The 23,253-nt window shown below is 45.0% G+C and overlaps 1 protein-coding gene across 1 annotated transcript in view; it reads left to right on the forward strand.

The window, feature by feature from the left end:
- Positions 1–23,253, forward strand: part of DPYD (dihydropyrimidine dehydrogenase) — a 1,260,313-nt gene that overhangs the window by 621,667 nt on the left and 615,393 nt on the right. The window contains exon 10 of the mRNA XM_066597377.1: positions 14,820–14,989. Coding sequence (XP_066453474.1) covers positions 14,820–14,989 — 170 coding nt within the window. The remainder of the gene's footprint in view (positions 1–14,819; positions 14,990–23,253) is intronic.

Below are 23,253 nucleotides of genomic sequence, written 5' to 3' on the forward strand. Positions count from 1 at the left end.
AATCTAATAGGCTGTTGTCCTAGGCTTAGTAGAATGCACTACATAAGTAATGCGGTGTACTATCTCAGCAAATGATCACATCTTCAATTCCCTTTCAGGGACTAAAAAATAGCAACACAAAAGTTAAGTGAAGTTTAATTCAAAGAAAATAATCCAGTTAAAAAATACACATATTTTTCCCACAAAAAAAGTTTTAGGGCTTATTTAGACGACCGTATGACGGCTCGGTTTTCACTCCGAGCCGATATACGGTGTCCTTGTCTGCTGGGGGGGGGGGGGGATGGAACAGCCAGGAGCAGGAACTGAGCTCCCGCCCCCTCTCCGCCCCTCGCCACTATTTGCAATTGGAGGAGTGGGACGGGGCAGAGCTAAGCGCAGAGACTTAGCTCCACCGCCGTCTCGCCCCCTTCTATTGCAAATAGTGGCAAGGGGCGGAGAGGGGGCGGGAGCTCAGTTCCTGTTCCTGGCTCTTCCACCCCCCCCCCCCCTGCAGACAAGGACACCGTATATCGGCTCGGCGTGAAAACCGAGCCGTTATACGGTCGTCTAAATAAGCCCTAAAATTGATAAGATACCCAAAGGTTTTTTAAAAGCTAACAGATGATGACCCAAACAATGAAAATATTTAGTTATGTATCTCACATAGTGAACACCATAGAAATAATTTTAAAAAGTAATGTTAATCCAGTTAAAAAATAAACATATTTTTCCCACAAAAAAAGTTTTACATTCATATAATATCTCCAATTTTTTTTAAACTAATAGATAATGACTAGAGATAAGCGAGTATACTCGCTAAGGCACTACTCGCTCGAGTAATGTGCCTTAGCCGAGTATCTCCCCGCTCGTCCCTAAAGATTCGGGGGCCAGCACGGGGCGGGGAGCTGCGGGGGAGAGCCGGGAGGAACGGAGGGGAGATCTCTCTCTCCCTCTCTCCCGCCCGCTCTCCCCTGCTCCCCGCCGCAACTCACCTGTCAGCTGTGGTGGCTCCCGAATCTTTAGAGACGAGCAGGGAGATACTCGGCTAAGGCACATTAATCAAGCGAGTAGTGCCTTAGCGAGTATACTCGCTCATCCCTAATAATGACCCAAACAATGAAAAAATTTTGTCATGTATATCCCATAGCGAACACCGTAGAAATAATTAAAAAAAGTAATGCCAGAATTGCTATTTTTTTCTTTTCTTTTGCCTCCCAAAATATAATAAAAAGCAATTCAAAAGTCATATGTACCTCAAAATGGTACCAATAAAGACTACAATTCTTCCTATAAAAAAAGAAAACTTGTATAGCTCAGTTTCTGGAAAAATAAAAATGTTATGGATCTTAGAATGCAATGATGCATATGCAAATGATTGTCTTTAAGGCCTTAGTCACACGGGCGGTTTTTCCCGCGATTTGCGGATCGCATGACGGATGCGCATCCGCAAATCGCGTGACCGGGGCCGAAAAATCCCCCGAAAAAACTGCTCCTAGCCGCGTTTCAATAGAAACGGGCCAGAGCAGTGCAGCGCTGTCCAGCGCATTGAATTTAATGGAGCCGGCAATACAGCCAGCTCCATTGAAAGTAGTGCGCTGCGGTGGATCTCACGATCTCACGATGCTTAAATATGTAAGCCCTTCCCTGAAATTCTTCCAGAAATGTGTAAAAATAAAAAAAAAATACATACTCATGAATGGGTGACTGAGTGCTGCCTCTGGCTCAGCGCAGGGACCAATCAGGGGCAGCTCTCAGCTGTCATTCAGAGAATTCATGAATAGGTGTGAGTGAAAGCTGCCTCTGATTGGTCAGGCTGTGACCAATCAGAGGCAGCTCATTCAGCAGGCGGGAATTTTAATTTCCCGGCTGCTGAATACTACAGAGAGCAGTTCAGGAGAACTGCCGCCGGCCGCGGCTGAACTCCGTCTGCCGGGACCAGGTGAGTATATATATTTTTTTGTTTTTACACATTTCTGGATGAATTGCAGGGAAGGGCTTATATTTTTAAGCCCTTCCCGAAAATTCATCCCGCGCTCGCCGGCAGCCCATTGCTTTCAATAGAGCCGGCTGTATTGCCAGCTCCATTGAATTCAATGGGCAAACATCATTCTTCTCTGCCACAGCTGTTACAGCTGTGGCAGAGGAGAGTGATTTGTCTACTATATGTTCTCAATGGGGTCGGCGCTGCTGCCGCCGGCCCCAATGAGCGGATATAGAGGAGAGAACAGGAATCGCAGATCACAGGCGCGATCTGCGATTTCTGTTCTATAATTTATCGGACGAGCGCATAAATAGCGCTCATGTGTCCGATACCATTGCAAAGCAATGGTTTTATAAAATCGCCGGACGCATGCACATGCGCAAATCACGCGAAAAAACGCCCGTCTGACTGAGCCCTAAAATGTGTTAAAGTAGTAAAAAAAAACAAAAAACTAAATGTACAAAATTGGTATTGCAGTAATCATACTGGTCCAGATAAGAAGTTATCATGTTATTTTTACGGAATGGTGAATGCTTAAAAACAAAACCCAAATTCAATGGTGGGAAAAATGTACAGAAATTATCTCTGCCCCCTAATTTTTTTAATAAACGTTCTACAACACATTATATATACCCCAAAGTGGTGCCATGAAAATATATGACTTGTCCCAATAAAAACAAGTCCTCCCATGGCTAAGTCAATGAGTTATGGCTTTTGCAATGTGACAATAATAATCACTTTGTTCTTAAGGCACAAAATAGGTTGGGCACTAAGGGGTTAATATCCATTTAAAAAGAACCTGCTGCATATTCTGATCAGTGAGGTGGACTGCATACTTTTATAGATGCATTCCTGACGACTCCATTTCTTGTAGGACCCTCATTTTCCTGCACCAGCTCCTCTTACATACAGAGCCCAATGCTAGTCATTTGTCAAAAGGGAGGTCAATGGCAGATGGCAACTTTGATTGATATTGAGCAGTGAAGACAGTAGACTATTGTCAGGCTCTGTATGTAATGGGAGTTGTTGCAGGTGAATAGGGGATGTAAGTATTTTAAAACATGAAGTTGGAGTCAGAGGAGAAGCCGCTGTAAAGGTATGGAGCCTGTCTCACTGATGAGGATGTGACAGGTCATCTTCAACTACAAGTTGACTAGTGTATAAGAGCAACTCCTAAGTAGCCATGCATCTCAGGGGGCCATACCTCATTTTTTTGTACTTGAATTGCTTATTCTTAGAATATGATATCAGTGTGTGATCAAAGGGACTTGATTCACCAAACAGGACAAAGGTGCCATGTGTACACATATGCTTGGTACTGCCCCATTATTTTTTCATTTTAGTGAAAACACATAAAAATATAATATACTAGTCAGAAGATATTTTACTAACACATTGTCAGGACTCAAACTTGGGAACTCCTGTGCTCCAGACATTGTCACTCCCTTGTGATCTATTCAGCCTGCTGGACAGCTCCCCTGCTTAACGTGGCCCAGTTCCTTGCTCCTGCAACCCAGTTCCTGCAATCCAGCTCCAGATTAGCTCCATCCCGCACTGATTAGGACTTCCTATATAAACCTGGCCCTTCCCCATTGCATGTTTATTGTGCTCTGAGACATCAGCCTCTAAACCAGCTTCTTCCTATATCTGCTTCCTACAAAAAGAAGATTGTCTTTCGTGTACTGACCACTGGCTTGTTCCTGACTATGTCTCTGCTGAATCCTCTGTACTGCATCACCCTCTCTGTGTATCGACCACTGGCTTGTTCCTGTCTAGGTTTCTGCTGAATCCTTTGTACTGCATCACTCTCTATGTGTACTAACCCCCGGCTTGCTTGGCCACATTGCCCAAACCCTTCTACCACCTAAGATTGCATTCCAGTGCCAGAATGAAACACGCATCTAATAATTGGACCACTTAGTGTAAGATAGGAAACACAATTTATAAGTTTCTATTCCAGCTTGTTTTTAAAAAAAAAAATTTTATTGTAGTGTTACAATGTACAGTACTGCGCAAATGTTTTAGGTAGGTGTCGTAAAGTGCTGCAAAGTAAGAATGTTTTCAAAAATAGAATTGTTAATAGTATATTTTTAGTCAATTAACAAAATGCAAAGTGAATGTACAAAAGAAAGAAGTAAATCAAATCAATATTAGGTGTGACCACCCTTTGCCTTCCAAACTGCATCAATTCTTCTATGTACACTTGTACAAAGTCAGAAGTTTTGTAGGATTGCGGTTATATGTATGATTAACGAACTATATCATACAGGTGATAATGATAATTTTTTTTCAAATGTAGGTTGAAACACAGTCATTAACTTAAACAAAAATAGTTGTGTAGGAAGCTTAAACAGGGGAGGGAGCAACAGTCAAACTCTCCTACAAAGTTGAGGTTGTGGAAGACAGTTTCATGTCATGGGTCATACACCATCGCAAGACTGAGCACAGTGACAAGACACAGGGTAGTTCTACTGCATCAGCAAGGTCTCTCCCAGGTAAAAAGTTTAAAGCAAACTGGGGTTTCAAAATATGTTCAAGCTCTTGAAGCACAAGGAAGTGGTCTACGTTGAGGACTGTAGACCCAGTAAAGAAATTTGCATCAAAAAGATGAAAGAGACACATCAGAAGATGTCCAGCAGTGCCATTAGCTCAGAACTGGCAGAAACTAGTGGGATCCACGTACACAAATCTTCTGTTCTGAGACGTCTGGCTAGAAGTGGCCTTCATAGAAGAACTGCAGCCAAACAGCCATCTCTTTGAAATAGAAACAAGGCCAAAAGACTCAACTATGCACAAAACATAGGAAGTGGAGTGGAAAGAAATGGTAGTGGGAGCTCTGGATTGATCAGTCAAAATTAGAAATATTTGGCTGTAACAGAAGGCAGTTTTGCTAAAGGGCTGGAGAGTGGTACCATAATGAGTGTCTGCTAGCAACAGTGAAGCATAGTGGAGGTTCCTTACATGTTTGGGCTGGATTTCAGCAAATGTTGTGGAGGAGTTGGTCAAGATTAGTGTTGCTCATCTTGATCGGCTGGGTAAAAAAAACATCCTCAATTTCAGCAAAATCAAATTAGGTGAGTCTAATCCAATTGGCAGTGTTTTAATATAAAACAAAAAGAAAATCAAACAAGGAAACAGCAAATACACACAGTGCATGTCAGCAGCCTCAGATGTTGTTCAGTCATGAGTCTGACCACTACAAATTCTTTGCAAGCCGTATGCAGCTAGTAGTGGTTTTCTGCAGACTATAAAGTTAGCTGAAAAGTTACATAAAACTATACTAAAAAGTAAACCAAAAAGGGAATGAGAAAAAAAATAAAAAGGAAACATGAAGAAACAAAGTGTAGGGGATGTGTCAGTGGTGGTGGAACTGCTGCTGCTGCTCTCCTCCTGGAAACTAGCAGGACATTTGCTGTCTACCTTAGTGCAACTTTTGATTTAGGAGACCCTACGTGAGCCTTTATTTTCAGTGACACCCCAGTACTAGGATTAGACCCCTAAACCACTGCATGCTATATTAACCAATTTATGGGCAGAACAAAGGGTTCCCCAGATGTGTGGTTGTGTTTCCATGCAATGTGGGGGGATTTGTCTTAATTGGGGATCTTCTGAAGGACAAACTAGTGAAACCAATTTTTTCTGCCATTGACTTTAATGGGAGTCTGAATCGGCTGTCCCAAACAATTATGATATTGGTAAAGTCGTAGTCGGTAACATACCAACTTGAATTGATTATTCCACTGATTGCTCAAAACTAGTCAAGATTAATGGTGTCCTTAATGCTGAGAAATACTGGCAGATGCATATTAGGCCTCATGCACACAGGCACATTTTTGCTGCGGAATTCGGGGCTGGCATCCACTTCTGGGTTCTGCAGCAATAACCCTCAATAGCATGCTATGGAAAAATGATTCTTTATGCACACCACAAGCGGAAACCAATTGCAGTTTCCGCTCGCTGATGAAAGATCGCAGCATGCTCCATTTTTCTGTGCTTCGCACACGGAAGGCTTGCATTGAAGTCAATGGTAGCCGTCTGACCCACGGCCCATTGACAACTGACATTGTGAATTTCTTTGGAAAAGCAGGAGTTTAAAAATAAAATCTCTGCTGCGCATGTCTGACGGCAGTCCATAGCACAGAGAAGCCAGAAAAAGAGAGGTTTGTGCAGACGCCGGCCAAGAAGGCCACCTGCACACACAGGAACTCAGGGTCGCCCGCCGCCATCAAGGCCGGTTTCTGTGCGGGAGGCCTTAATCATACAATACCATCAGGGAAGCGTCTCACTGAGAATAAATTTAGTCTGCTGCAGAATGATGACCCCAAACATAAAGCCAATGTCATTAAGAACTATCTCCAGAGTAAAGAAGAACAAGGAGTCCTGGAAGTGACAGTATGGCCGCCACAAAACCCTGATCTCAACATCATCAAGGCAGTCTAGGACTGCATGAAGAGGCTGAAGGATTTGAGCAAGCCTACTTCCACAGATCATCTGTGATTAGTTCTTCAATATGGTGGCCCCAACAAGTATTGATTTGGTTTTGATTCCTTTCTTGTGTATTCACTTTGCATTTTGATACTTGACAAAAATAAATTAACACTTCTATTTTTGACAGCATTCTTACTTTGCAGCATTTTTTTCACACCTGCCTAAAACTTTTGCCCAGTACTTGTATATATGATTCTATTTTGGCCCCTAACATTACCTGTAATTATATACTTTTATGCAAATAAGCTTGATGTTCTCTGATTCATCGTTTTAGACTCTAAAGGAACCATAGTAATAATTAATAGCCACTGGCAATGTCTGCAGTGATAAACGATTCTCAATTCTGTTGTGCTTGGCTAGTTCGAATGGATGCTAGATAGCTGGCTAGGTAACGGAAATACATAGCGGATGGAAAGGGGAAACACAAACATTCTCACAGTAATCATTCCAATAGTTGCTGCAAGCAGTGGATGTAGTAAGCACAGTTGACATTTGATAGATCCTGTTAAGCTGCAATAAAAAGGCAGAGCCAAGATTTCATAGTTAACATTCACATTAGCACAGCAGGTTTTTGCAAAGTTGTTGGTTATAATGGAAGCCGAAAGTGTGCCCTCTGGGCTGTTGAAAAAGGGACCAGCTATCTCATAAAAATTCAAGAGCAGCATAGAACTCAAGTGTAGACATCTTTGCCAAGGACTCTCCCAAAAGTTCCCGGCTCCGTATATATAATGTTAAAATTTTCTTTGTTACCCAATCAAATACTAAATATAAACTTTAAATGTTTAATCCAGTGGAGTGTGTGGTTGTTTTATATGGAAGAGTGTAAATGTTTGTATGTTGTAGCATTTCATTATTTAACATATGTGTTTCATTATGTAGTGAATGTGATTTAGCTATGCACACTGCAAAGATGAATTATACTCCTTGCGGCAGTTAATAATAACCAGCCAGTAAGAGTTATGCTATATCTTAGAAAGATTAAGCACTGCATCACTTATGATTGCTACATTGCTAGAAGGCTTCATTATGTTTTTTCTTTCTGTGAAAAGATATATAAAAAATTCGACTGAATGATAGTATTTCTTACCTAGGATTTCAACTGCAGATGTTTTATGATTCTGCAAGGGAAGTAAGGAAATCCGGTCAATGCACATTATTAATAAATGTATTAACACCTGTGGCATAGGATCAATTAAATGCATAAAACACTTTTAGAGCCACAGTTAGTGCAGTAAATGTACAATCGTAAAACAAAAAAATCAAGCCCCTAGAAGGAGTCATCGTTTTGCTACAAAGCTTGGCATGCGGTTGCATCTCAGGCAGATCTGAAAATGATTAGACTTGTGGCATGATTAGATGAACAGTCTGGCCACTGGATTCCCTAAAAAGTAGTTAAAAAATAAAATAAATCTTGGTATTTGCATAGCAGCAACTTATTCCGCAGCACTTTCAGGTAATTATTATTTATAACCCCCCACCAAGCTTGGTTTTCCTTTTACTGACCTCGGAAGGATGGAAGGCTGAGTCAACCTTGAGCTGGCTACCTGAGGCATGTGGGGATTGAACTTACAACCTTCAGGTCATAGGTGAGAGCTTACACTGTGCACCACACAAGACTCCTGTAGTTCAACCCTTGGTCTATAGAAAGCCTTTCAGAGGCTACTTGTGGGCAGTGGTCCTCTTTTTCTGCTTGTTGACCACTAGACCCCTCTATGACACAGTCTAAGAGATATTGCCTAGTTTGAGAGGTAGCACATTGCAATAAGCTGGATGGTCATATCAACAAATTGCCCGCCACCTGGGCCATTTGGAACAGACTGTTAGGAGGGGTTTAGAGCAGTGTGAGGGCACGCACACAAGGAGACCAGGCTCGGAACACCTTCAACACGTGAGCAGTAGAGAGGGTCATCTGAGTGTCCAACAAACACAAACAACTCCAACTGTTTTATTGTCCACCTTCCAGAGGCAGGTGGTACCATTGTTACACCCCTGTGTCTCTCTGAAGCATTTCCAAGCACTTGGCTAAAGGACATTTGGTTTCATAATGCCCATTACATGTACTGCCTTTGACACCCACCCACTGTCGCATTCGTTTGCAGTGGTGTCATGAGCAACAAAACTGGATGGCTACCATGTGGAACCGGGTTGTCTTCAGTGATTAATCCAGGCTTAGTTTTCACATTGATGACAGTCCTGCTCTTGTCTGAAATGTAGGGGTGAGCGCCTCAATCCTGCCTTTGGTGTGGAGCGGCACACTGTCACCACTGCTAGTGTGATGGTCTTGGGGGCCATCGCATATGACAGTCAGTCACCCCTGGTAGTGGTACGAGGGACAATGACAGCTCAGCAATATGATTAGGACATCCTGCAGCCACATGTATGACTTTCGCTTCCAAGACGCATGTTCCAGCAGGATAATGCTCAGCTTCACATAGCAAGGGTGTTACAAGAATGCCTCCACAACATTGCCACACTTCCATGGTTGCCCAGGTGCCAGATTTCTTGCCAATAGAACATGTATGAGACCATCCTGGGATGCTAACTTTGACAGCCTATGAGTTTGCATGATCTAGAGCAGAGGCATCAAACTCATTTTCACCGAAGACCACATCAGCCTTATGGCTGCCTTCAAAAGACCGAATGTAATTGTGAGACTGTAAAGTTATAGTGACCCCCATAGTGGCTTCAGTACTAATATTGACCTCCATAATGACCCCAGTAATAATTGTGACCCTCATAGCGGCCCCAGTAGTAATATTAATCAGTATATTCCCAATAAAAATAGTAATAGGGTTCCACATAGTGGTCACAGTAGTAATAGTGACCCCCAGAGTGGCCCCAGTAATAATAGTGGCTTCTATAGTGGCTACAGTAGTAATAGCGACCCCCCCTATTGGTCTCTGGCCGGGCAGCATCCCTACAGGCATTTAACTCACTCAGCCTGCAGCTACGTTCCTGCGGTGGGGGCTGCCGCTGCTGAGTATGTGGCACCCAGCATTACAATCACACATAAAAAGTTTCCCCCCATTCTGACAACACCTTCTAGGTACTTGATTTATTTTGAAAATGAGTGTATTTGCACTAAATGGAATGAAGATTGAGATATTTGTTGCATATTGAATAATGTAAAAATAATTTATACATAAAGTACTTAGCATTATTACTAGAACCCCATGGGGATTACCCAGTTAGATATTCTCTCTATATAATCATGCTATCTGTATTAGAAACCAAAAACTCCAGTGTTCCAGGCAGGAGCTATTCTCAATAAGTTATTGGACAGCTCTTGTGTTGAAACCTCTTGTCTAGTTCTAGGTCTATTAACACTCCTCGCCTTAATTACTTAATTATTCTCACCTGCAGAGCTGGATTTCCCGGTCGTGCTACTCTAGACACAGAGTGTAAATGTGCCCCATATAAGGCTGGGTTCACACTGAGATTTACTGTGCGCCCTGTCTTTGTGTCCCATAGTTCTATCTTAAAGGGGTTGTCCCGCGAAACAAAGTGGGTCTATACACTTCTGTATGGCCATATTAATGCACTTTGTAATGTACATTGTGCATTAATTATGAGCCATACAGAAGTTATTCACTTACCTGTTCCGTTGCTGGCGTCCTCGTCTCCATGGTGCCGTCTAATTTTCAGCGTCTAACCGCTGGATTAGACGCGCTTGCGCAGTCCGGTCTTCTTCTTTTCTGAATGGGTCCGCTCGTGCCGGATAGCTGCTCCTCGTAGCTCCGCCCCGTCACGTGCAGATTCCAGCCAATCAGGAGGCTGGAATCGGCAATGGACCGCACAGAAGACCTGTGGTCCACCGAGGGTGAAGATCCCGGCGGCCATCTTCACAAGGTAAGTCAGAAGTCGCCGGAGCGCGGGGATTCGGGTAAGTACTGGACGGTTTGGTTTTTTTATGCCTGCATCGGCTTTGTCTCGCGCCGAACGGGGGGGCTATTGAAAAAAAAAAAATCCGTTTCGGCGCGGGACAACCCCTTTAACTGCCAAAAATCGCATTCAGAACCCTAGATGGAACTGTAGATTTTAATAAGTCAAACAGAGTCAAAGAGTGCCACATTTTGACATGGTTTTCATTCTTTCCATTTATTTGTGGAAGACAGAATAGCATAGGCCATTTACATATGATATGCCCCAAGCCTATGATATTTGACCAGATCCCCTAATCAAACACAGACCCAACCCTCTAAATACAGACCATAGACTAGACCCCCTAATCTTCTATTATCTGTACTGCAGATGTGTGCGGAAGTGCTGGACGGCTTACCAGCTCACATGCGCAGTACAGTTTTCTTTTAAACGTCTGCTTTTCCGCAGAATCCGCGACAATGTCAATTGTGGACGGCCACGGATCCGACGGCTTCCATTGACTTCAATGGAAGCCGTCCAAACGGAATCCACCCTAAAATGGAACATGCTGTTATTTGTTCTCTGCATGCGGAATCTAGAAAACAAATCCGCATGTGTTAATTGAGATGTGGACACCCATGCTTCCCTATGGGCGGCTTGAATTGCGGATATTCCGCAAACTAAATCTGTCCAAGGACATTGGGCCTTGCTACAGAACCATCAGTGTCTCCCTCAAAATAGACTTCAGACCAGAAATGCTAATTCTCAAATCTCTCTGTTCCTTCAATCGTCTTTGCTCCCTGAACATGACACCTGGTACTGCAGCTCATCTAAAGAAAACCTTAATGGTATGTTCACACATAGAGCAAATGCTGCTGATTTTCCACAGAGGAAAATTCTGCACCGAAATTCGCAGCATTTCTGAAGAAAAAAACAAAACTGTTAAAATCAACCCCATCAGTGTGGATTTTGCCTCAAAATCAGCTGTGTAGTTGCAGATGATTTCAGCAGCTACAGCATTGCCCCTCACCTCCCAATTCTTTCGGCTGTGAGTGCAGCCTTCACCCCGCATTGCACCCAGTGGCCTCTAGTGAGCGCTGTGCCACTGGTCAGGTGATGCCACTTCCACATCACCTGACCAGCGGTGTGGTGCTCACTAGGTGCCACCAGGTGAAGGGTTGCACTGACAGTATGAAGAATTATGAGGTGAGGCGGAGCATTGTAGCCTCTGAAATCAGTTGATTTCAAGTCAAAACCTGCACGAACGGTACGAATTTAGACTCATATGCGGAAGGGCTGTGGATTTTGCCATGGAATTTTCCGCTACAGCAAATCTACAGCATTTTCGCTGCATGTGAACAAACCATTAAGGCTATTTGCAAAGTTACTTATTTTTCTTTTGTATATACACTTTATTCTTGATATTCTAATGTTCTTCTATACAGCGTGTGAAAGTATAAAGGTATATATAATATACACTCTGCAGAGGTATCTCATCAAGCAGATTCTTTCTTTTGCCTATGTAATTTTAATTCAGAATGCAGTCAGAGTTTATCTTATTCTTGCAGTAATTATATGAGGATCTTTAATTTTTAACATGGTTTAACATATCTAATTTTAGTATTTAAATCATCTAAATTTAACAAAGGAGGGTTGTGCGTTTTCTAGAGTATCATGGTTTTTTTTTAAATTTCATTTAATTCTATCTCAGCTTAATTAAAAAGTTAATTGCTTTACCTGACAGAGGAGATGTTTAATTGGTTGAGTGTATTTATATCAAACTATATTTGTTATTTAACTATATTTATACTGCCAAGGTTATATCGCTTACAATAACAGAACTTTCAATTCAGATCATTTAGGCCTCCTTCCCACGAACGGATTTACGCCGCGTAAATTCGCGGCAAAAATCCGCTGCGTTGCCCAATGCTATTAGGTTCTATTGAACCTAATAGCACAATGCTCACGATGCGTAATTCCACCGCGGAATTTCGCACCGTGAAATCTCCCGTCCTCACCCGCAGCATGCTCTATTTGCCGCGGGTGTACGCGCTGACGGCTTCCATTGCAGTCACTGGAAGCCGTCCGTTCACGCTATCTCCCGCTGTAAACAGCGGAAGATAGCGTGAAAACGCTTCCCCACCTACCGCCGCTGCGTCATATGACGCGGCTGGCGCGTCACGTGACACGGCCGGCCGCGTCATGTGACACGGTGGGCGTGTCACATGACGCGACGGCGGTGGGCGGGGAAGCGTCTTCACGCTATCTTCCGCTGGTAAGTATGGGGTCTCTGGGGGGCGCCGTGACGGGCTTCACTGTGGAATATTCCGCAGCGGAGCCCGTCACGCTCGTGTGAAGCCGGCCTTAGAGTAGTTCCTCACAAACTGGGATACAATTTTAATATCCATGGTAGCTAAAGATTTACTTCTATCACTATATTTATTACTAAATGTATATTTATGTCTCAATGTAGTTTGATTTCTTTAATATTTGAAAATAGGGAAAGCTAAAACAAAAAAATAAACTAGGAAAAAACTCCAGTTAAAAGTGAAAGTATGCCATATAGCCAACAACTGTGCTTGAAGATATGATGAAGACATAGAAGTTAAAGCGAACTTCTGGTCCTGTACAAATAAAGTTGGCTGCATGGCTCCTCTGACTACCGGATGTATACTTTGCATTAGTATGCACTGATCTAAGACACTACATGCGGATGTGACTGGCCAATTTAGTATCTTAGACACTAATGATGCATACTAATGCACAATGTGCATCAAATAGTCAGAGAAGTGGTGCGGCCATCTTTGTTTGTCCAGGGCTAGAGGGTTTCTTTAAGCCACACATCTTTAGGGAAACATCCAGCACCTGGAGCTCTGGCTATTTATTCAGTCGTTGTACCTGAGTTAGAGAACTCTTGGCTGACTGCTTTATTCCAAAGGTGCCTTGCCATAGCAGTATCCCTGTCCTGGTGGTAGACGGCCTGTACTGAAATTTTGGACCTCCTTTGGAGATCTTCATTTTACATTTGTTTTATTAAAGCAGTTCAGTTTTTTTTAGTTGTATAAATTTTGATGCAAAAGTAGGTCTAATGTTAGTCGATCACGTGGGGCTCTAGAGTTATATGAAAGACTCTAAGATGTAAGATTTTTATCATACAATACACACTGATTGATGACTTTATTAGAAAGATTCCCCTTTATTAGAAAAACCCATCTAGTAGAAAATCACCCCTCCTTTGACTTTTAGAACTGCCCCACAAATTTAAGTTAACATGTCATTTATACTATTGGGTGAATGCTTTAAAAAAGTCAATGCCAAAACTTCAATTTTTTTGTTCATTTTACCTCCCAATAAATGTCAATTGTACCCAAAAATGGTACCAATGAAACCTATTGCCGTACACAAATAAGCCCTTATACAGCACTGTGGATGAAAGAAATAAAAAATACTATGGGTCTTGTAATGTGGTGACATTTTTTTGTTTTTCTAAGTGTGACAAAGTTGTAACACTTAAAAAAAAGATATAATCGTCATATTACCGTAATCATGCTGATCCAAATAAGAAAGTTATAGTGTTAAGTTTGCTGCACGGTGAACACCGTAAGAACAACCTACTCCCCAAAAATGGTGCAATGCATTCTAGAAAAAAAGGCTTTGGTAAGGGTGGTTTCACACTTATGCTTAGGGTTCTGCTTTCATGCTTTGTTCAGGGAGCAGGAAAGGGGAATCCCTGTGGGAAAATGGCTCCGTCTCAGAACAGAACTGAACAGCACTGAAGTATCTCATTGACTACAATGAGGTCCGTTCGTTTCCGCTCAGGTGCCTAGCTTTTGGACAGAAGAAAAAGCGCTACATGCAGTGCTTTTTCTTCTTGTCTATGGGGCATTATCTGGAATGGAATCTCCGACCGGAGATTCCAATGCAGCTGTGAAACTGGCCTTATTTTGACCAAAAATAAAAAGTTTGGGATGATGATGAACAAATGAAGAAAACTACTTGGCCATTATAGCACAAAATTGGCTGATCCGTAGGGGATAAAGGACTACCTGGATAGTTTTTATAGCACGACTGATGTGTTTCAACTATTAATCAGCTATTACTATACTCCAAAGGAATAGACTGAGTTGTATTGTATGCAGCGTTACGTTCAGAAGATTTTATATGAAATTGCATTTAAGGTAAATCTCATCATATTCACTATTTTCTGACACAAAGGGCAATGGAAAGCTCATTTGATCTATAATGTAGAAACTTCTAATCCCCAGAGTTAAGCCCAACAAATGCAGTTGCTGTGTGAGTACTGACTATGAAATTACGCATATGAGCACATTTTAGGATATGGGAATAGAACTGTCTTTCAGTGAAGCAGAATAATGTGATAGTGACACTGTGTGCTTGGGAACTGCAAGATGCAATTTTACACTGCTTTAAGTACATGTATCTTTTAGAGTTGACATGTAAAATGGTTTTGCTACTTGAAAACGCTTTCCCTCCCCTTTATATTATTCAGGGATGTGTGCCTGTCACTCTTCACTGCCGTCCATAAAGGGAACTGTTATCGTACTTGGAGCTGGAGACACCGCTTTTGACTGTGCAACCTCGGCACTGCGCTGTGGTGCCCGCAGAGTATTTGTGGTGTTCAGAAAAGGATTCAGTAATATTCGAGCTGTTCCTGAAGAGGTAAATTGCATGTAATAGAATTAAAACATCATATACAAGTGGCACCTCTTTTTTTTCCCTATTTTCCGGACTTTATTGGGAATTACTTTTTATAATGATATAAACAGATTAATTTTTCTTTTTTTAATTTAGTGAGCAACATAGAAATAAGTGCAATGGGAACGGGAATTTCTAATCCATTTTGCTTGTCCTGAGTTAAAGGTAAAGTTCCCCTGGTGCAACCACCGAGTCATGACAGACCCCTAAGGGGATGTCACATCGTGGCATTTTTTTGGCAGACTGTTTTTGCGGGGTGGTTTGCCATTGCCTTCTTTGGTCTTTTTTTTCAGTCTACCAAGCTGGGGACTCATTTTACTGACCTCAGAAGGATGGAAGGCTGAGTCAACCTTGAGCCGGCTACCTGAACCATGCAAGGATTGTTCTGCGTATCTGTCAGCAAATTGCTTGCTACTATATCTTGATGTATGTGGGATGAACACTAGAACCAGTCAGAAAAAGAGCCAGTAGTCTGCTGACAGGTCACACATGGAGTTTGTAATGCTACCCACTGCCATGTTCTGTCTTTGTTAGAAAGGAAAGTGCTTCTGAGTGGAGAAAATGGGAACTAATGAATAGAAAGCTAAAAATAAATGAAATGGACTCATCCTGGGGTAAACAACCCAACCTAAAGGCTGGGTTGTTACACCTGTAGTCCCTGAAAGCCCAATGTAGATACTGAGAGGATCCTCTGCCAACCAGATATCCACAACTCGGGAGAGAGTAACCAGGAAGAGTCCAAAATTTGCCAGAAATTCAGAATAACAAGGGGGCAGAGGAAATATATAATAAAACTACTCCCGCATTTAGAGGGTCTGCCTACACACACGAATCTACACTGTATGAAGCCGCTTTTGTATGACAGTGCCGGAAACTGAGACTGGACTACTTGTGGGGCTGAGGTTTTAGGGGGTAGGGTTACTTCTAGTGTGGGAGGTATAGAGTCCATGACATTTCATATAGAGGGTATAGGAGTCCATGGCATATCCCGTTACTTTCAGTCTATGGTAGGCACTGACATATTGTGCTGTTATGGCCACTGTGTCTTCCTCTTCCTTCGGCAGGATGTGGAGTTGTTCTCCATACGTCTTGGAGCTGAAGTCTGAATAGAGATCAGAGTTTCCTAAAGTGAAGGTCCTTCACCTCTGAGTATCTGGAGCATCTCAGCAGGAATTGGGCCTCTTCTACTATGGCTTCCTGGAGGCCTCCTACTCCTAAATATTACTGGAAAGTAGTTTGGCATATTAACTTTATGTATCTAAAGAGGACTGTACTCCTGTGCCTTGAGGCTGAATTGAGTATGAACGTCATGCCCTGTCTAGTCAATGTAAAAAAACATAGCAATTATACTTGTAAACTGTAATATTCATGTCACTCTGCCCTTAATGATGTTAGAACAAACTAGTAGCAGTTCAATCTCTCACCCAGAATAAAAAGCACTGGCACTTTTTCCTAATATTGTCTTATATTAGAGGAGCAGACGTTTTCCAAACAACACATTAAACATGACATGACAAAGTTAAGTCAAAAGTGAAACAGACCCACAAAATAAATTGGGATTAATTAGCATAGAAAATGTTTTCTGTAAGGCTTCTCTACTTGACATGTGTGGTTACGTGGTCTTGTTGTTTATCTAAAAAATACAAAAACGATACATAGGGGATTGACTATGTGTATAGAGATGAGCGAACGTACTCGTCCGAGCTTGATACTCGTTCGAGTATTAGCGTGTTCGAGATGCTCGTTACACGTAACGAGTACCACGCGATGTTCGGGTTACTTTCACTTTCATCTCTGAGACGTTAGCGCGCTTTTCTGGCCAATTGAAAGACAGGGAAGGCATTACAACTTCCCCCTGCGACGTTCAAGCCCTATACCACCCCCCCTGCAGTGAGTGGCTGGCGAGATCAGGTGTCACCCGAGTATAAAAATCGGCCCCTCCCGCGGCTCGCCTCAGATGCATTCTGACAGAGATCAGGGACAGTGCTATCTTGTTGGAGCTGCTATAGGGAGAGCGTTAGGAGTATTTTAGGCTTCAAGAACTCCAACGGTCCTTCTTAGGGCCACATCTAACCGTGTGCAGTACTGTGGAGGCTGCTTTTTGCAGTATTGCACATTTTTTTTTTTGGTATATCGGCCGTGCAGAGCATTGCGCCCTGCAGTAATTATACATACTCCAGGGCCAGAAGTGGTGGTTAGGCAGGGACAGAAGACATATTGATTGAATATAAGCAGTGGGCCTTTGCAAAAACATTTGGGGAAAAAAATCTATTTGGGCTGCCTGTGAGTGTCCTCAGTGTTCTGGGTCTGTGCTGGGTGTAGTAGTTCTCCAAGTTGATACGCAGCCAGCTAAGTGTTACAGCAGGCTTGCGCAAAATTATTTCCTGGCTCTGTCTGGGCTCTGAAATCACCGCTGTGTTGCAGTTCACAGTGCAACACTCTGCAGTTCTGTGACATACCCTAGGGCCAGAAGTGCTTAGGCAGGGACAGAAAACATATTATTGATTGAATATAGGCAGTGGGCCTTTGCAAAAAAAGTTGTGGGAAAAAACCTATTTGGGCTGCCTGTGAGTGTCCTCAGTGTTCTGGGTCTGTGCTGGGCGTAGTAGTTCTCCAAGTTCATACGCAGCCAGCTAAGTGTTACAGCAGGCTTGCGCAAAATTATTTCCTGGCGTTCCGTAAGCGAAGTCAGCCTCCAACCACCGGCCAATAAGCGGCACATTTAATTACAGCGTTCTGTTTCTGCATTACTGGTAATACACCATGCTGAGGGGTAGGGGAAGGCCTAGAGGACATGGACGCGGGCGAGGACGCAGAGGCCCAAGTCAGGGTGTGGGCACAGGCCGAGCCAGTGCGGTGGCCAGGGGTAGAGGCAGGGCCAGACCGAATAATCCACCAACTGTTTCCCAAAGCGCCCCCTCGCGCCATGCCACCCTGCAGAGGTCAAGGTGCTCTACGGTGTGGCAGTTTTTCACAGAGACGCCTGACGACCGACGAACAGTGGTGTGCAACCTGTGTCGCGCCAAGATCAGCTGGGGAGGCACCACCACCAGCATGCGCAGGCATATGATGGCCAAGCACCCCACAAGATGGGACGAAGGCCGTTCACCACCTCCGGTTTGCACCACAGCCTCTCCCCCTGTGCCCCAACCTGCCACTGAGATCCAACCCCCCTCTGAGGACACAGGCACTACCGTCTCCTGGCCTGCACCCACACCCTCACCTCCACTGTCCTCGGCCCCATCCAGCAATGTCTCTCAGCGCAGCGCCCAGACGTCGCTAGCGCCACTGTTTGAGCGCGAGCGCAAGTACGCCGCCACGCACCCGCACGCTAAAGCGTTAAACGTGCACATTGCCAAATTGATCAGCCTGGAGATGCTGCCGTATAGGCTTGTGGAAACGGAGGCTTTCAAAAGCATGATGGCGGCGGCGGCCCCGCGCTACTCGGTTCCCAGTCGCCACTACTTTTCCCGATGTGCCGTCCCAGCCCTGCACGACCACGTCTCCCGCAACATTGTACGCGCCCTCACCAACGCGGTTACTGCCAAGGTCCACTTAACAACAGACACGTGGACAAGCACAGGCGGGCAGGGCCACTATATCTCCCTGACAGCACATTGGGTGAATTTAGTGGAGGCTGGGACAAAGTCAGAGCCTGGGACCGCTCACGTCCTACCCAACCCCCGAATTGCGTGCCCCAGCTCGGTGGTGGTATCTGCGGCAGTGTATGCTTCCTCCACGAAACCACCCTCCTCCTCCTCCACAACCTCTGTCTCGCAATCAAGATGTGTCAGCAGCAGCACGTCGCCAGCAGTCGGTGTCGCGCGGCATGGCAGCACAGCGGTGGGCAAGCGTCAGCAGGCCGTGCTGAAACTACTCAGCTTAGGAGATAAGAGTCAGACGGCCCACGAACTGCTGCAGGGTCTGACAGAGCAGACCAACCGCTGGCTTGCGCCGCTGAGCCTCCAACCAGGCATGGTCGTGTGTGACAACGGCCGTAACCTGGTGGCGGCTCTGCAGCTCGGCAGCCTCACGCACGTGCCATGCCTGGCCCATGTCTTTAATTTGGTGGTTCAGCGCTTTCTGAAAAGCTACCCACACTTGTCATACCTGCTCGGAAAGGTGCGCCGGGTCAGCGCACATTTCCGCAACTCCAAGACGGACGCTGCCACCCTGCGGACCCTGCAACATCGGTTTCATCTGCCAGTGCACCGATTGCTGTGCGACGTGCCCACACAGTGGAACTCTACGCTCCCCATGTTGGCCAGGCTCTATGAGCAGCGTAGAGCTATAGTGGAATACCAACTCCAACATGGGCGGCGTAGTGGGAGTCAGCCTACTCAATTATTTACAGAAGAGTGGGCCTGGTTGGCAGACATCTGCCAGGTCCTTGGAAACTTTGAGGAGTCTACCCAGATGCTGAGCGGGGATGCTGCAATCATTAGCGTCACCATTCCTCTGCTATGCCTCTTGAGAAGTTCCCTGCAAAGCATAAAGGCAGACGCTTTGCAATCGGAAACGGAGGCGGGTGAAGACAGTATGTCGCTGGATAGTCAGAGCACCCTCATGTCTATATCTCAGCGCGTTGAGGAGGAGGGGGAGGAGGGGAAGGAGCATGAGGAGGAGGGGGAAGAGACAGCTTGGCCCAGTGCTGAGGGTACAGATGCTGCTTGCCTGTCATCCTTTCAGCGTGTATGGCCAGAGGAGGAGGAGGAGGAGGGGGAGGAGCATGAGGAGGAGGGGGAAGAGACAGCTTGGCCCACTGCTGAGGGTACAGATGCTGCTTGCCTGTCATCCTTTCAGCGTGTATGGCCAGAGGAGGAGGAGGAGGAGGATCCTGAAAGTGATCTTCCGAGTGAGGACAGCCATGTGTTGCGTACAGGTACCCTGGCACACATGGCTGACTTCATGTTAGGATGCCTTTCTCGTGACCCTCGCGTTACACGCATTCTGGCCACTACAGATTACTGGGTGTACACAATGCTCGACACACGGTATAAGGAGAGCCTTTCCACTCTCATTCCCGAAGAGGAAAGGGGTTCGAGAATGATGCTATACCACAGGGCGCTGGTGGACAAACTGATGGTAAACTTCCCATCCGACAGCGCTAGTGGCCGAAGGCGCATCTCCGCGGCCGAGGTAGCAGGGGAGGCGCAGAGATCAGGCAGCATGTACAGCGCAGGCAGGGGAACATTATCCAAGGCGTTTGCCAGCTTTCTGGCTCCCCAGCAAGACTGTGTCACCGCTCCCCAGTCAAGGCTGAGTTGGCGGGAGCACTGTAAAAGGATGGTGAGGGAGTACATAGCGGATCGCACGACCATCCTTGGTGACGCCTCTGCCCCCTACAGCTACTGGGTGTCGAAGCTGGACACGTGGCCTGAACTCGCGCTGTATGCCCTGGAGGTGCTTGCTTGTCCTGCGGCTAGCGTCTTGTCAGAGAGTGTGTTTAGTGTGGCTGGGGGAATCATCACGGATAAGCGTACCCACCTGTCAATCGACAGTGCCGACAGGCTTACACTCATCAAGATGAACAAAGCTTGGATTTCCCCAGACTTCTCCACCAGCGGACAGCAGCGATACCTAAACAATACGTAGGCTGCACCCGCGGATGGAAGCATCGTTCTCTATCACCATCCACCATCACCTTTTTGCTTCATCAATCTGTGTACAATATTCCTCCTCCTCCTCCTGCTCCTCCTCCTGAAACCTCACATAATCACGCCGAACGGGCAATTTTTCTTAGGCCCACAAGGCTCAGTCATATAATTTTTCTAAACAATTTTTATACGTTTCAATGCTCATTAAAGCGTTGAAACTTTCACCTGAACCAATTTTTATTTTTACTGGGCTGCCCCCAGGCCTAGTTACCAATTAAGCCACATTAACCAAAGCGATTAATGGGTTTCACCTGCCCTCTTGGTTGGGCATGGGCAATTTTTCTGAGGTACATTAGTACTGTTGGTACACCAATTTTTGGGGGCCATCGCCTACAGTGTAATCCAATTAATTTTTAGCCCACCTGCATTACAGCTGACGTTACATCAGCTGTGTTGGGCACTGCAATGGGATATATTAATGTACCGCCGGTGGGTTCCAGGGAGCCACCCATGCTGTGGGTCCACAGGGAGTTGTAACTGCATGTGTCCACTTCTAAAGAACCCCAGTCTGACTGGGGCATGCAGTGTGGGCCGAAGCCCACCTGCATTAAACATGACATTATTACCTCAGCTGTGATGGGCACTGCAATGGGATATATTTATGTACCGCCGGTGGGTTCCAGGGAGCCACCCATGCTGTGGGTCCACAGGGAGTTGTAACTGCATGTGTCCACTTCTAAAGAACCCCAGTCTGACTGGGGCATGCAGACACCTTGACAGAATGAATAGTGTGTGGCACATAGGTTCCCCATTGCTATGCCCACGTGTACAGCTCCAGATTGAGGTGGCACAGGATTGGATTTCTCATTGCTTCTGTACAGCATTGTGGACTATCACCCCGCCCCTTTTAAAGAGGGTCGCTGCCTAGCCGTGCCAACCCTCTGCAGTGTGTGCCTGCGGTTCCTGTGGCAGACGCACTTATAAATAGACATGAGGGTGGCGTGGCATGAGGGCAGCTGAAGGCTGGGCAGGGACAGTTTGGTGTGCGCTGTGGACACTGGGTTGTGGGGGGGGGGGGTTGGTCAGCATGTAACCCAGGAGAAGTGGCAGCGGAGTGTCATGCAGGCAGTGATTGTGCTTAGCTAAGGTATGCATTGCTAATGAGGGCTTTTCAGAAGTAAAAATTGTTGGCAAGGGGGAGGGGGCACTCTTGCCACTATTGTGGCTTAATAGTGGGACCTGGGAACTTGAGATGCAGCCCAACATGTAGCCCCTCGCCTGCCCTATCCGTTGCTGTGTCGTTCCCATCACTTTCTTGAATTGCCCAGATTTTCACAAACGAAAACCTTAGCGAGCATCGGTGATATACAAAAATGCTCGGGTCGCCCATTGACTTCAATGGGGTTCGTTACTCGAAACGAACCCTCGAGCATCGCGAAAAGTTCGTCTCGAGTAACGAGCACCCGAGCATTTTGGTGCTCGCTCATCTCTATATGTGTACCAACAGCAAGCTATTTGTGTTTCACTCAGTCCACTCCAAGTGAAGAATCTTCCCCCTGTTAGCGATTTTTTAAATTCTTTTTCAATAACTACAGATTCTGTTAAGTAGTATTTAAGCAAAGACTAAAATCCTTATAGCTAGTGTATAGTATAGCAGCACTATGAGCCTTTGGAAAGGGTCAAAATTTTAAGGGGTATGACAGTCTAATGCATTTGTCACATATCCCCTAGATGGGTGATAAACGTTAGATCTGTGGGTGTCTAATCACTGGAACACACATTGAGCGCTAGAAGTGGAGACCTTGGTTTACCCTCTGCCCTTAGCTGAACAATCAGTGCTAGGAGAAATTTAGATGAAGTAGCAGTTGAGTATACAGTATGTCCTTCAGCTCAATTCAAACTCTTAGGTTTTTTTGTCGGTACCAATGTTGCTTTACGGTATGATCACATATATTCTTCATGTGGATTCTGATGCGTATTCTGCGTTAAAATCTGTGTGACATCCTCATGCAATTTGCAGTCCATTGCTTTCAGTGGGCATCCACTTTGTGGTTTATATGGCATGAAATTTTCATGTCACTCTTGAGGCGGATTACTCAGTGAGTAACCGCATGTGGATTAGCACTAAATCCCCAGATTACCACAGAGGTCAATGATGGAGGCTTCCTTTGATGGTTTCAATAGCAAAAAACAATTATGCCCTATCCACTTACTGATCATGAGGATCTGACTGCTGGGACACCCAATGGTCACAAGAATGAGGGGTTCCCGTTTGCCCAACTTTCTGTCGTTTCTACATCTCAGCTCTGACCGGAGTGCCGTCACTTTAAACGGAGCTCTTGCTGCTTATGCACTGTGCTGCTCTATTCATTTCATTGAGGCTAACAAAAATAGCTGAGCAAGACGCTAGGCTATTTCCTTTAGCCCTACTGAAATGAGTGGGGGAGCACTGCACACACATGGCCCACTCTGCATTCACTCTGGTTAGATCAGCAATACTGCTTGACTGAAAGTGGCAATTGGTAGGGCTCCCCACCTTTTTATTGGTATTCACCCATTACCCTTAGGGGAATACCCCTTAAAGTCAATGAATATGTATGAATCAATGCTAATGCCTAATGACTTGTCCTT

This window comes from Eleutherodactylus coqui, chromosome 3 (assembly GCF_035609145.1).
Source record: "Eleutherodactylus coqui strain aEleCoq1 chromosome 3, aEleCoq1.hap1, whole genome shotgun sequence".
NCBI lineage: Eukaryota > Metazoa > Chordata > Amphibia > Anura > Eleutherodactylidae > Eleutherodactylus > Eleutherodactylus coqui.